The sequence below is a fragment of the Cinclus cinclus genome, chromosome 15, assembly GCF_963662255.1.
Source record: "Cinclus cinclus chromosome 15, bCinCin1.1, whole genome shotgun sequence".
NCBI classification, from domain to species: Eukaryota; Metazoa; Chordata; class Aves; order Passeriformes; family Cinclidae; genus Cinclus; species Cinclus cinclus.
The window spans coordinates 1,438,525-1,452,065 of NC_085060.1; the positions used below are offsets into that span (position 1 = coordinate 1,438,525).

The window sequence follows — 13,541 nt, forward strand, 5'->3', positions numbered from 1 at the left end:
TGGCTCTGTGTTTCTGTGGCTCTGTGTTCCTGTGTTCCTGTGGCTCTGTGTTTCTGTGGCTCTGTGTTCCTGTGGCTCTGTGTTTCTGTGTTTCTGTGGCTCTGTGTTTCTGTGGCTCTGTGTTTCTGTGGTTCTGTGGCTCTGTGTTTCTGTGGCTCTGTGTTTCTGTGGCTCTGTGGTTCTGTGGCTCTGTGTTTCTGTGGCTCTATTTCTAATCCATGCCCTCCCCCGTGCTCGGAGTGGCTCAGCTCTTGCAGAATTCCAGCCCCAGCCCTGCCAGGCTCGGTGCTGGCAGTGAAACCCTCCCGTTGGGCTCCGGAAGTGTTTAGTGAGCATGTGTGATGTGTGCATCTTTGTTCTGGAGGTTTCCCAGCCTCTGCTGCTCCCCCTGCCCTGCTTTGTCTCCCCTGGCTCTGGGGTTCAGCCTTGAAAGCTCTCTGGCCCTTGCAGGAGACAGAGGCAGGGATGGGCTGTGCTGTCCCCAGGCCCTGGGGGAGTGTGGACCAGCAGAATATCTGCACTGGGCTCCTTCTAACATTTCCTCTGGGCTCCACACCCAGGCTCCCTCTGTGCTCACTGCAGTTCAGAGGAAAAGATATACTGGCCATAAAATCCCTCTGAATTCGGGCTGGTTGTATGTTCTGGGGAAGTAGTTGCTTCTTCTGAGACTGAAACTGGAATTTCCTGGCTGTTTTTTGTGAGTTCAGGTTTATGTTTTGGAAAATTGCCTGTGTTGTTTTGGGAAAGGATGGTAGCAATAATAATAAATATTCCACATCTATTACGTGTTGGAACTAAACGATCTCCAAGGTCCCTTCCAACCCAAATAATTTTATGTTTGCTATTCTGATTAGTCTAAAATTACATCAGACAGACTGGCTATCCTAAAAATGGATCATTGATAGAAAATGCAGGTTTGGAAGCTGGGGATGAGGCAGATCCATCAACTAGATCCAGCCTGGCATGTGTGCTAGCGGGGCAGCCTGGGGCAGCCTTAAAGCAGCTTCCTGTGCTTGTACAGGTGAAAAAGAGCTTTTCACTGTCCTCCAGAATGAGAAACTCCCTGCCTGGACAGAGCAGGGGCCTCCGATGCTGGAGAGACACCTCCCAAAATAAACCACCTAAGGAACCCCAGCTGTTCTTGTTTCTATTGCTGCTCAACACAACCCACCCTCTGCAGCTACAAACACATCCCAGCCCAAAATTGCTCCAGAGCTGGTCAGAAATGAGCAGGATGGTGCTGACTGAGTCTGGCACAAAGCAGTGGGTCAGACTGGAGACCATCGAGGGAGACCCAGTGAAGCCTCAGTCCTGCCATGGTTTCTCCTTTGATGGTGTTTGGGATGGATACAGGACCCTCCTGCTTTTGGGGGAACCCTCTAGCAAAAAAAAAAAGGAAGTAAACCAAGCCTTGCATTAAACAGCTGGGTTTGGTGTTGGTGTGAGTGGGGCAGAAGCCTTCATTAAATTAAACCAAACCTTCATTAAACGGCTGGGTTTGGTGTTGGTGAGACTTGGGCAGGAGCATCATCCCTGTCCCTTCCCAAACGCCGTAGCCCTGGAAGGACGCTGCGGGACAGGCTGGCCCTTGCTGGGGAGGCTGAGGTTAAACCACGAAGCTGACCAGGTTCAGACATGAAAGTCCTGCCCAAGTCTCACCGTTTTCTGCAGGAGAAGCAGCGAGGTGCTCGTGTGGTGCCTGTTGGCCTCGTGTCTGTGTGGGAACGTTCGGAGGCGCAGCTTTCCTGGAAGGTGCCGTGCTCAGCCCCCGGATGCACATTTTAGTGCATTATGCATATGCATTGGCAGCACTTCTATATTTGTCTTTGTCTGGAAAATCATTTGCTTTTTCCAGCTGAGTGTATCTGCTTTGTGTGCATTGTGATGCCTCTCGGAGGTACCTGCTGGTTCTGGGAGCTGAGATGGGGGTTTGGGATAGCACCTGGCACCTGGACCATAAACCCTGTGTGTGTGTGTGTGATTTTAATGTAGGAGTGAGCATTTCTGGCTGCTGCCGAAGGAATAAAGATCCTCCATCTGTCCTCGCCCCCCTTTTATAGCTCTCTGTCTGTAGAGTCAGAATTCAGATTAACTCTTAGATGGAGACAGCCAGCGCAGCGCTGAGTGGAGAGGTCACAGGATTCCTGATGGGAGAACGATTGTACACAGCTAAACCGTGATTCCCCCTGCCCGATTCCCACATTCCGGGCTCACACCGAATTCCCCGGTTACCACGAATCACCTTTTTTTGTTGTTGTTTGTTATTTTTGGCCGCTTTGCTCCGCGCGGGCTTTGGGGGCTCGGTATTTTCCAGGGAATCTGGGCGCCTCCAGAGCAGCCGCGCATCCCGGGGCGGTGCGGAGCGGGATGCGCGCGGCTGGGAGCCGCATTGGAGCCGCATTGGAGCCACCTCGGGGCCGCTTTGGAGCCGCTTTGGAGCCGCTTTGGAGCCACCTCGGGGCCGCTTTGGAGCCGCTTTGGAGCCGCTTTGGAGCCACCTCGGGGCCGCTTTGGAGCCGCTTTGGAGCCGCTTTGGAGCCGGAGCATCCGAGCGCTTGGGGAGCGCGGGGCAGAGCCGCGGCTGCGTGGCGCTCGCTGTCGCGGCGGGCGGAAACCTCGCGTATTTATGGAGCCAGAGCTTCCTTCTGCGTTTGAGTGACAGCCAGGATGCCGTCGCTGCCTGGTCACTGGAGCTGATTTGTATGCGCCAGGGTCCGCCTCGCTGCGAGGGATGCAGCCGCAGCAGCTTGCAGAGCTGTCACACTCACACGGGCTCCGTATCTGCACTGGCTTGACGAATTAAAAAGCGAGCCAGCCAGCGAGAGAGAGAGCCGGAGAGACAGGGGGGACGAGACAGAGAGAGAAGCTCGCAGACAGCGCTCGCTCTTTTTCCTACAGGAAGGATTTTGCGTCCCGAGTGCTCGCTGGTTGTGATGATGCTTCACTTAGCGGGCTCAGAATGAGCTAGAGACAGCAGATAGGGGAGAAACTAAAGGCAGAGCACAAAGCATTACGAACCAGCCCAAAACCAGGATCAGTTTTCTCCTCTATTCTAGCATGGTGGATGTATGGACAGTCTTACAGAGCAGAGGTTGACTTCTCCAAATCTGCCAGCCCCACACCTCGAACACTACAGTGTTCTGCATTGCACCATGACCTTGGATGTTCAAACGGTGGTCGTTTTTGCAGTGATTGTGGTGCTATTGCTTGTGAATGTCATACTCATGTTCTTCCTGGGCACTCGTTAAATGGATTTTTTCTCCTGAGCTGTTGGGGGCTACTACTACCACTAGCAATTCAACAAGAGAGCACGAGCAGGAGAGAGAGAGAGAAAGGCAAGAGAGAGAGAAAGAGAGAGAGAGATTTCTTACTGAGGGGGGAAACGCGTTGAGCTTCAACATGGCCTCGCTGTGATATGTATGACGTTGGTATTATTATCTCTCCCTAAATCTTTTGTCATGTCTTTGTCTTTTAAGTATGCCTTTAAGTGTAGCTGCTTTTGCCGGGGTGTTAATGTGATAACAATAACAGCGGTCCATGGTTGTGTGATGGAGTTGTGCTTCTTTAGGCAGCAGCAGAGTGAAAATGATCTGTCTGTGGTGAGCTCTGGCTGTGTTGTTTTGCTTTCCTTTGAAATAGAGGCTCAGGTTAATAATAAGTAATTTTTTGTGTGCGGTTTCTAGCAAGCAATTAATGTGCAATGTCTGTGAGAGTAACCATGTAGGTGCCAGGTGAGAGGTGCTGGTGTGTGCAATGGAATTGAGCTATGGGCATTTTTAAGGGGGGGGGGGATGTTTGAGAAATCTTATTAAAGGATTAAATCTTTGCTAAAATAACATTCAGCCACAAAAAAAAAAAAGAGAGAGAGAGAGAAAATTCTACTTCATGTATTTATCTGTGTTGCCTTGATGATCTGATTTGATTTCTCAAGATTCAGTCCCAAAGCATCCAAATTCGATGTCCACACTGATGTAACCCAGCTCCTTTTTTTTTTGAGAGATGTGAGAGGGACCTAAACATAACCTGCTGGGGTTTTATTCTAGTTGTATGTGGTTTCTGTCTCTGCAAATTGGGAAGGAAGGATCAAAGGGAGAAAGGGCAACGCAAGCTTTGTTTTTCTTTGCTAAAGCAACACATACGGAGGGGTTGGGTTTTGCTTTGATTTTCTAGAAATCTGATTTTGGCTTTCTTTTCTTTCTTTCATGTGTGTGTGTATATCAAATTCTGGGGAATGTATCTAAGAAAAATCTTTGCCCACCTCAAGGATAACAAGCTTTTGAGATGGGTTGCTTCGCATGACTTTATTTACATTGATTTTCTGGAAAATGAAGTGCTAAGTTGTGTATTATGGGCTTGCTGGAAAGGTGTCCAGCAGTTAGATGTGCTTCTAGCCTGAAATTTCAATGTTTACAGCTTGGAAGCAGAGCTGGCTGGGGGCTCCAGTGGAAGCACGAGAAGTTTGGAGGGAATACAAAGGGAATGTCTGGAAAGAGAAATGCCTTTTCCTCCGGAAAAAAAATCTCTCTGTTCAGTGCTTCTGTTAGAGATCTTAGGAATTTTAAAAAAATGTGTTATTTTCCCCTCCAGAAAAATCAGAATTGCTTACAATGAACAAAAATACCAGTCTGAAAATGTTTTTTTTTATATATTTTGCTGATGGTCATTGGAAATTTATTGCCTTGATAATTTAATTAGTTCATGCTAATTCCAGCTATCTATTATTTATTTGATGTCCTCTGAAAAAGAAAAATTAACCATGTAGCTGATGGGTAAAGACAAAGCTGGAGGTTAGAGATGGAGACATGGAGTTATTTCCCAGTGAGGGTTTGTGTGCTGGGAGTTAAGTGCTGAGCAGGGCTCGGGAGCTGATGGCTTTTCAATGCTGGCATGACTGAAAACGGAGTTAAATTCAGCAAACTTGGCACTTCCAAAGTGCTTTTAGCTCTAAATAAAAGAGAAAAAAATTTTTTCCCTTGAATCCCAGGGTGGGAATAATCATCCCCAAAAGTGTTATGGGGCAGTAGCTTGTTTTAGTGGGGAGGAAAGCCACGAGATCCTAGCCCAGGAAGATGCTCCTGTGCCTGCTGGCTCTGTTCCCCCTCTTCACTTGTAGCTGTCTGCAAGAGGTACCTGCTTCACTTCACAGGAGACAAGAGTCAATCTTCTCTAAAAAAAAAAAAAAAAAGCAAGTGAATAAAATTGCTGCTGAGGATGGTTTGTGTTGTTAAACAGCTCAAATTTGCTCTATTTGCCTGTTGGCCATCCCGTGTCATTAGTTTTATAGGTTGCAGAATCTCCTGGAAAGGTAATAAATGAGCTGAGATCACCATGGAGAGGGAATCGATCAAACAGCAGCCAAAATGATCCCTTCAGGGGAGCAGCAAAGGGATTTGGAGGAGAAAAGGTTTAGAAATGAGCAAAAACCCAAGCCCAAAACTGAGCAGTGAGTTCCAGCGGGCTGTGGCTGTGAATGTTTATTTTCTCAGGGCTCTCTGGCACTAAGGTTTACCTTTCAATACGATTTCTACGAGGAATGCCCAGTACCCACCAGGGTTTCCTGGGTGCATTCCTCCATCCAGAGCTTGTACTCTTGGGGGGATATTTGGGAATGAGTGGTGGCTGTTCCTGCCGTGCCCCGGGGCTCGTTGTGCTCTGCCCCTCTGGTTGCATCCCTGGGCTGGGGTGTGCTGGGGCTGCACGGGGAGCACGAGGGGTTCTGCATGCTCAGCTGCTGGGAGCCGAGTTGTTTTTGGGAGAATTAATGTGATTTTATCGCAACTTTTTTTTTTTTTTCTCTTTGCCTTTCGTCCTCCTGAAGGCTGGTGGAGTTAAAGAAGGGAAGTTAATACAGAGCAATAGGAAATCTGGCAGCAGCAAACTTTGTTATTGTAGCAGCACCGTTCCCGTTATCTCGGGCTTCCTGTTGGAATTTTGGGGGGAAAGAGAGGAAACAAGAGGTGAAGGAGTGAGTGAGGGCTGGCCTTGCTGCTTGTTTAGCTTGCTCCCTGTTTCCCAGCCCAATGCCCACCTCTCCAGCCCCTGCCCCAGCCCTGATTTTGTGGTTTGGCATTCCCAGGCGTGTCCGAGCTGGACACAGCGCCTCGAACCCTTCCTGAGCACCGGGAGCTTTCTGGGGTGACAGCACTGCCAGTCCCCAGCAGATCCCTGAGCGGCTGTGCCTGCAGCATTCCTGGTGCCATTTGCATTCTGTGACACATCCCTGGGATTGCAGCTTTCCCGTGGGACCATCCAGGTCACGCTCGGGTCCCTTGGAGGTGCTTCCACCCCGTGACTCCCCTGCATTTCTTCGCCTCTGTGGGGATGCTCAAACCCAGGGATGAAGCGGAGAAGTCATTCCTTTAAAGGAATCAAAACTCTGACCCTCTGGATAATTTCCCAAAGGGGAAAAAAAAAAAAAAACAACCTACAAATTTGTCTGCAAAAAGCATGTTCGTGATGCATATAATCTCCTTCAGTGCTTGCTGCTGCGTGTTTGCTGAGGCTGGCTGATGGGAGACCTGCCTTGCTGTTGTCTGCTTAAGCAGAATTCAATGTTATTTGCCACAGGATTCATGAAAATGCCTCTGCCTGTATCATAGCAACCCTGTTTCCCACAGTCCATAAAAAGTCCATTCCTCCTGAGCAGCGATCCGCCGTCTCAGAGATTCAGGGACCCTCCTCTTCATGGGGTAAGGGTGATGTTCCCCCTCTCCCAGCCCTTCCCAGAAATCCTAAGCATCGGGATGATCCCGGCTTGTCCTGCCTGCACGGCGCTTTTAATGCTCTTTCTTTAAGGCAGATAAAGTGCTTTCCTTTCGTGTTTCTAAAGGCTGCCTCCCCTACCCTGGCTATTTCCCACCTCTGTTTCAAAGCTCACATGACAGGTTGGAGGGGATGGGACAGCTCCGAGGTGTGTGACGTGGTGGCTCTGTCCTGTCCTGCCATTTGGCTTTTCCCTTGGGATGGCAGCAGCACAGTGCTGGATTTTGCTGTGCGGGGAGTGAAGATGTGCCCAGATGTGAGCCCTGCTGGGGGAATGCAGAGGTGCTTTCTCAGCCTGTAGATGACTGTTCTTAGGAGCTGCATGTTCACCTGACTCCTGCCCCCCCATCTGTTTGCATAATGTGGTTATATTTCTTTTTGGATCAGGTATTCAGTACACAGCTCAGCTGCTGTGTATAATGTCTGAAGGAAAATTGCCAAAAATCCATGTAAGTTTTTTTTGTTTGGGTTTTTTTTCTTGTTGTTGCTGTTGTTTCTTTGTTGTTGTTAATTTTATTTTTAATTTGTGGCTAGAACCCCTGTCTGTGTTGTTATTTCATTTTGTGGTGCTTGGCTTGTGTGTTCAGTTTTGAGTGCTCCGTGTGCCGTGCCTGCTTGCATGTGTGTCCGTGTGCTCTTGGAAGGATGATCTCCCCCGGGGAGGCTCCTGTGTTTTACATTTCCAGTGTGGATTTTCTCAGCTGGCTGTGATAACCGTGCTCAGTGTGTGTCTCTCTCTCTCCCAGTGAAATGTTGGAAGAGCTATTTTGGTAAAACACAAGGATTTGTCTCAGAGCTGCGGAGCCTCCAGAAGTTTGAGGAAAACTCCCAATTGTTAATAATTGTGTAAGAATTGTCCTGTTTCAAGAGGATGCTTGTACAGAGGATAGTCCTGGCTTTGCCACTGATTTACTGTATGGCCTTGGGCACGTTCCTTTGTTCCTTTGTTGCCTTGTGGCTTCTCTTTTCCGTCTGGGATGGAGGAATATCACAGTACTTGAGGTGGAGCCATGCCTGGTGTTCTCCTGTGTGTCCCTTTGTGGCCGGGGGACAGTGGCAGTGCAGGTGGGGGACCCGTGTGTGCCCACCTTGTGCCCAGCTCTGCCTACCTGGCTTTTGCCTGTTGGAGCTGTTGTAGACAGCAGGAGCTGTGGTGATTGATGCTTCCCACTAAAAATAGATGCTCCTGGAGGAAGAGCTGCTGGAGGAACTGTGATTTATTGTCTTTGTTTTATTAGTTGTGGTTGGTTTTCTTTCCTGAGTGGAAATGAGACTTAATCTGCAAGCACCCACAGATGGGTTGGCTCTAACCAGCAAAAGGCCACGTGGCCTCTGCTCCTTATTCCCGGTTTTCCTTGGGATTACTCTGGCATTGTCAGAAACACCACCCTGATGGGGTGTTCACAGGGGCAGGAGCTCCCCAGGGCTGTGCTGGTGGGGACTGTGTTGGGCAGCCTGAAAGCTTCACCACCTGAATTAAAGAGAATTTTGGGGGATCGAAGGGAGTGTGTGCATGCAAGGATTTCAAGAATTAGATCTGAATTTCAACTGACTCTAGTTTATCCCCACGGATGTAATTCCATAGGAGCGAACTGCTTTGGGGAGCCACCCCTCGTGCCATCACAGAGCTGGGGAAACTGAGGCACGTGGCGTTTGCAGAGTGGCACATTTTGGGATGGGGGTTAACAGGACTGGGATCTGGAGCAGTGGGGGAGGGTGTTTGGCACCGTGTTTGGGTCTGGGCTGTCTATTTTTGTGCAGACCTTGCCGTGGGGTAGCGTCTGGTGCGGGGCTCTGTGTGCTGAGCTGCTCCAGCGTGGCAGAAGATGAATTTTGGGGGATTTTGGAGCTGGGAGCAGCCGAGTGTGGCCGTGCCCATGTGAAGGGCCATGTGGCTCAGTGCCTGCCCCTCGCTTTGCATCAGCTGAGACGTATATAACACAACGTATGGGCTGCTGGCAGCCGCCGTGGGGCTATTTTCAGCTGCATCCACGCTGAGCCCGCCCTGCTCGCCTGCTGGGCTCAGTCTGCAGGGATGAGCTGTTCCCCAGCCCCTTCCCCTCCTCCAGGACCTGTTCCCCAGCCCCTTCCCCTCCTCCAGGACCCGGCCAGGATGGGCAGGGCAGGCACTGACCCCTGTGGGTGCTGGGGACAGCCAGCAGCCCTGCCCTGGGTGCTAGGGAGGCAGAGCAGTCTCAGTAAGTAGCATCAGTCACCCCGGCTCTTTGTTTTCTCTTTTTGTCCCTGGATAAAGCCCCGAGTGGATTTCCAGGCTGGTCACTGTGGTGAGATGAGCTGTGTGTGCTCCAGTGTCCTCCTGTCCTTCCGAGTGAGGCTGTCTGTCCCTGCCCGAGGTGCCCGGGGCTTTGTGCTTTGCCGGGGGCACTGAGGCTGGAGTTTCCTTCCCACTGCTCTGCTCAGCGTGCCTGGCTGTCCTATTGCCTGCCAGGGGCTCTGTCCCCAGCCCTGCTGCCCTCCTGTCCCACCTGGAATGCTGAGGACACTTGTCTGGTTCTCAGGGATGCTCTCTCCAGGCATCCGGGAAAATCCCTGCACGTTGCTGGGTTTGTTCACTCTCAGTCCTCGGGATCTTTACCCCAAATTTTCCAAAGGGTTAAGCTGCTGCTGGTGCCAGTTTTGGGGCTCTGGAGCCCCCTGCATGGGATATCAGAGCTGTGAGAGTGGCTGCAGCTCACGCTGAGAGATGCCAGGAGAGGAATGGGCCCAACTGCGAGGGCTTGGAAAGCAGAAAGGATGGAACTGTGCACAGAACTGTGCCCTTGTGATCGAGCAAATGAAGTCTGACCTCAGCTCCACACACAGGAGTGCAGAGCAAATCCTTAAGGATCCATCTTTTACCCCAGTAAGGGTGGGTTAATTTGCTGGGCATACCCGGGGAAAAGTTTTGTCAAGTAAAATCGTTCCATTTGACAGAAGCATCAGCTCTTGTTGGCATTATCAGAAAACAGGGATTTTTGAAAGCATTTCTATGGACCACATTCCCCTGCTATTTCTGCCGCTCCACTCTCCTGTATTGTGTTCAGTAAATCTGACAAGGTTCTCTCAGTACGTTGTGCACTGAAGTTTCTGTTCTGATACCAAATTTAGGGAAGGCTTGTTATCTACAGTTCTTTCTTCCTGGCTTGATAAGGTGCTGATTAATTTAATGCAACTCTCTTTCCTTATCTAGTTGAGCTTCAGTCAGTTTTAGTATAATCTTGAAAAAGCGTGATCGATCTTTAATGTTTGGTTTTAAGGTTTATTCCAAAGCCTTTTAAGCATGCTGGATGTTCGCTCTTTTGTGAAGTTCTAGAAGAATTAAGTTAAAAAGTAAAAATTCTGGAACCCGTTTTGAATGCAGATGAAACATTTTAAAGTTGCCCTAAAACAAGAAAGAGCAGTTGACTCTGAGGACGTTTTAGGTGTTAAAACAGAATTGTCTTACCTCTGGTGTTGGATGACTAAGGCAGGGAATATCAACAGTGCCCTTGGATGGGGATGAGGATGGTGCAAGGATGAAGGAGAGGCCTGTTCCCTCTCCAGAGGTGTGGGTGAGAATGGACAGGGGCACTGTCACCTGTCCTTGTGTGGGGAATTGTCCCCTGATTTTGCCAGGGCACGAGGAGCAGGCAGTGCGAGGAAATGGGGGCTGTCATCGGTGCAGAGCTTCTGCTGTGATTTGGTGATCAGGGGCTGACATCTGGATAGATTTTCAGTCTCCTCTGCTCCAAGGGAGATGGATCTCTGTTCCAATGCCCAGCAGCAGATCGATCCTATCTCCTGGATACTGAGGGCTTTGCAGAATTGTCAAAAAGTCTTTGCTAAGGAATTAAAAGTGCACCCAGGCACGGAGCGGAGGAACTAAACCTCCCGAAGCTGCAGGCTGGGAACAGATTTGCTTAAGAATAACAGGCTGCCTTAGAACTGGAAATCTTCAGCCAGGAGAAGCCCAGAGCCTGGGAAATGTGTTCCCAGGCATTTATTAACAGGAGCCAGACTGTGGATTGCTGGAATTCAGGGAGCACTGGCCCTGCTGTCCCCAGCACCCCTCTGCAGGGCTGGGTGCTGCTGACCCACGTGCTGTGGCCACCCCTGATGTGCCTCTCAGCCCCCTGCCATTTGCAGATTGTCACCGTGGTCCCAACTGCCACAAACCCCATTTTCCCAGCAGGATTTGGAGCTCAGCACGAGTCTGTGTCTGTTCCCCAGAGCGCAGGTTTGGCTGGAGGTTATGGGCAGTGCGTGCTCAGTGCTTCCCCCTTTGCCATCTCTCTCCATGGCTCCCCTGGTCCCTCCTGCACTGATAGAGTTGCTGTGCCTTGCCCCAGAAAGCACTGCTGGTTTAATCTCTGTTGTCCAGCAGCTGTCCCTGTCCTTATCCCTGTCCCTCCTCCCCACACATGTCAGGGCACGTATGTGCACACGCGTGTGCAGGCAGCGCTCTGGACACGGGCAGGGAAACCTATGGATTAAAACACATGTGCATATGTTTTCCTTCCTTCCCAGATATATTTTGGAAAATATGAGTCAGCAGCAGCAGCAGCAGCAGCAGGCATGAACATATTACATAATCTCTGGGAGCCAAGAAAACCTCGCAGTTTATTAGGAGGGAGGCTTTCTGCAAGCAGCAGCTTTTGCATCATTTTGGGGCCACACCTTGAGCCCCTCGCTCAGTGGCCTCATTTCCATCATATCCTCTTGTGCCCAATGCAGGGAAGCAGTCCCAGCAGCCTTGGGTTTTGTTATATTTTTAAACCCCCCCAGTACTGGTAGAATCTCAGTGCTGTGCTGTTGGTAACGACTTTTCTCTTGTTCCTTAACATGTTCTCCTGCACGGAGTCTGTGATTTTCCTTTTTGGTTCCCCCCACTCCCCACCTCCTGCTGTTTTCTCTGAGATCTCAGCACTGAGAGAAATGGCACATGAGTGCAGCTGGAAATAGCTGCTGCCCCCTCCACCTCCCCTCTGCTCACGGCCACCCACCTCCTCCACCTACTCCCAAATGGGAGAGTGAAGTCAACATCCACTTTTAGCCCTGGGCTGCTGCTCCTCGGCTCTCCCCCTCTCCCTCGCCTTGCCTGCCCTGCCCACACAGGATTCAGAAGGGCTTCATCACCATTTGAAGGTTCCTGCAGCTGGATGAACACTTGTCTGGTCCCGTTGGCACTCGGGGGATCAGTGCTGGAGCATCAGGAATGGGAGGGGACGTGCAGGGATGGGGGGGATTATGGACACACAGAGGAGCAAAACCAAAAACCCAAGCAAGTCAGACAGCAGGAATGGCAGGGGTTTGAATCCTCCATCCTGGGCACATCCATGTGAGTGCTGGCACGGGCAGGGATGGGAGCAGTGGGCACGGAGCCCTGCATGGCAGGTGGGTGCTCTCAGCTCTCCATGGTGCTGCATCTCTGCTCCTCCATCTCTAGTGCCAGCCTGTATTCCTGCAGCATGCCTGGAAAGCCTAGGAAGGGAATGGGCATTAGCAGAGTGAAAGGAAAGGAAGGAAAGGCCTTGTTTGTCTTTAATTTACCCATAAGAGCGAAAGGTTTGAGCCACTTTGATCTCTCAGGGCAGTGCAAACGCTTTGGCTGTGGCTGAGCCTGTGGGTGCCTTTCAGGCAAAGAGAAAGCTCGGTTGTGGGTTTCCAATATCAAAGCCTTCCCAAGGAGGCAGTAAATTGCCAGGCTGGCTGAGAGCAGGAGTGCAGGCAGCTCCGTGCCCTGTCTGGGACAGTGTCTGAGCCACTCTCTGCAGAGCACACTGAGAGAGACACAAGAATTGATGGTGACAGAATAACCCGTTTATCCAGAGCACTCTTGTCTTCACCCCCATTAGCTCTTGACTTTCTGGTGTTTGGAGACAAGAGGATTTAAAACTTCTGTATTTTTAAAACCACAGAAGTCTCTGTTACGAGAAATTCTAATGAGCTCAGCAGAGGGGATGGGCTTTTCTGTCCACCATCCATCAGGGCTCTCCATATTTTATTGAAAAGCCTGGTTTGAGCTTTGTCTGCCCTGGGTTTGGAGCAGCTGGGGAATGATGGGGCCCTCCAAGGGCTGGGATTTGGGGGAACTACCCCCATTCCCCACCTCTTGCAGCCAGGGTGATGCTGCAGGGGCTGTTTCATCTTTCGACATTTTTGTTTCTCTTTCTGTAAAATGCACAGAAGGAAATTGCCCTTTCCTCTTCAAGGGTTTGGCAAGTGAGGATGAGAAGTGCTGTACTGGAGGCAGGTGGGACTGCAGCAGATGGATGAAAAATGCCTCTCACCCTCTGGGGCTTTGCGGGGGCCCCTGGCAGAGCAGAGCTGCCACCCAGGAGCTCCCTGCTTTAATTTAAAGCAACATCTTGAATTCCACCCGAGATCCCAACAGTGATGTCAGCAGGGCTCCACCAAAGATTCATTTTGCCTCAAATATTTTGCATATGCAGCGTCAGAGCTCAGCCTTTTGTTTTTGCAGCTAGAGAAGAGCTCTGCACCTTGTTAGAGCCTTCACTAATAATACACTTTCTCTCTGTTATTAATTCATCTAAATGAGGCTTTTTTTGTTTCTCTAAGCCTTTTGTGGTATTTCTGTGCTGTCGAGAAATTAATCTGCATTAAGTAGAAGTACCTCAGTAAAACCAGGAGCTTTGGAGTAGCTGTTCAGCCTCTTGTGGTTTAAGCTCTTAGGCAGAACCACTCGGGGTATCCACAGTTCTCACCCCAAAGCCAGCAAAAAGAGCAAGGAGAGGCTCGTGGTACACAAAGGGAATGCACAAATGCCACCCAGGGCAGCC

The 13,541-nt window shown here is 50.3% G+C and overlaps 2 protein-coding genes across 2 annotated transcripts in view; both read left to right on the plus strand.

Moving 5' to 3' along the window:
* Positions 1-13,541, plus strand: part of ARHGEF9 (Cdc42 guanine nucleotide exchange factor 9) — a 158,388-nt gene that overhangs the window by 59,897 nt on the left and 84,950 nt on the right. The window lies entirely within an intron of this gene.
* Positions 3,069-3,248, plus strand: LOC134050211 (uncharacterized). Its single transcript, XM_062503138.1, has one exon. It carries the CDS (start codon positions 3,069-3,071, stop codon positions 3,246-3,248), a length of 180 nt encoding a protein of 59 aa, XP_062359122.1.

Coding starts and splice junctions, on each gene's coding strand:
- LOC134050211 (XM_062503138.1), top strand. CDS start 3,069: ATGGACAGTCTTACAGAGCAGAGGTTGACTTCTCCAAATCTGCCAGCC.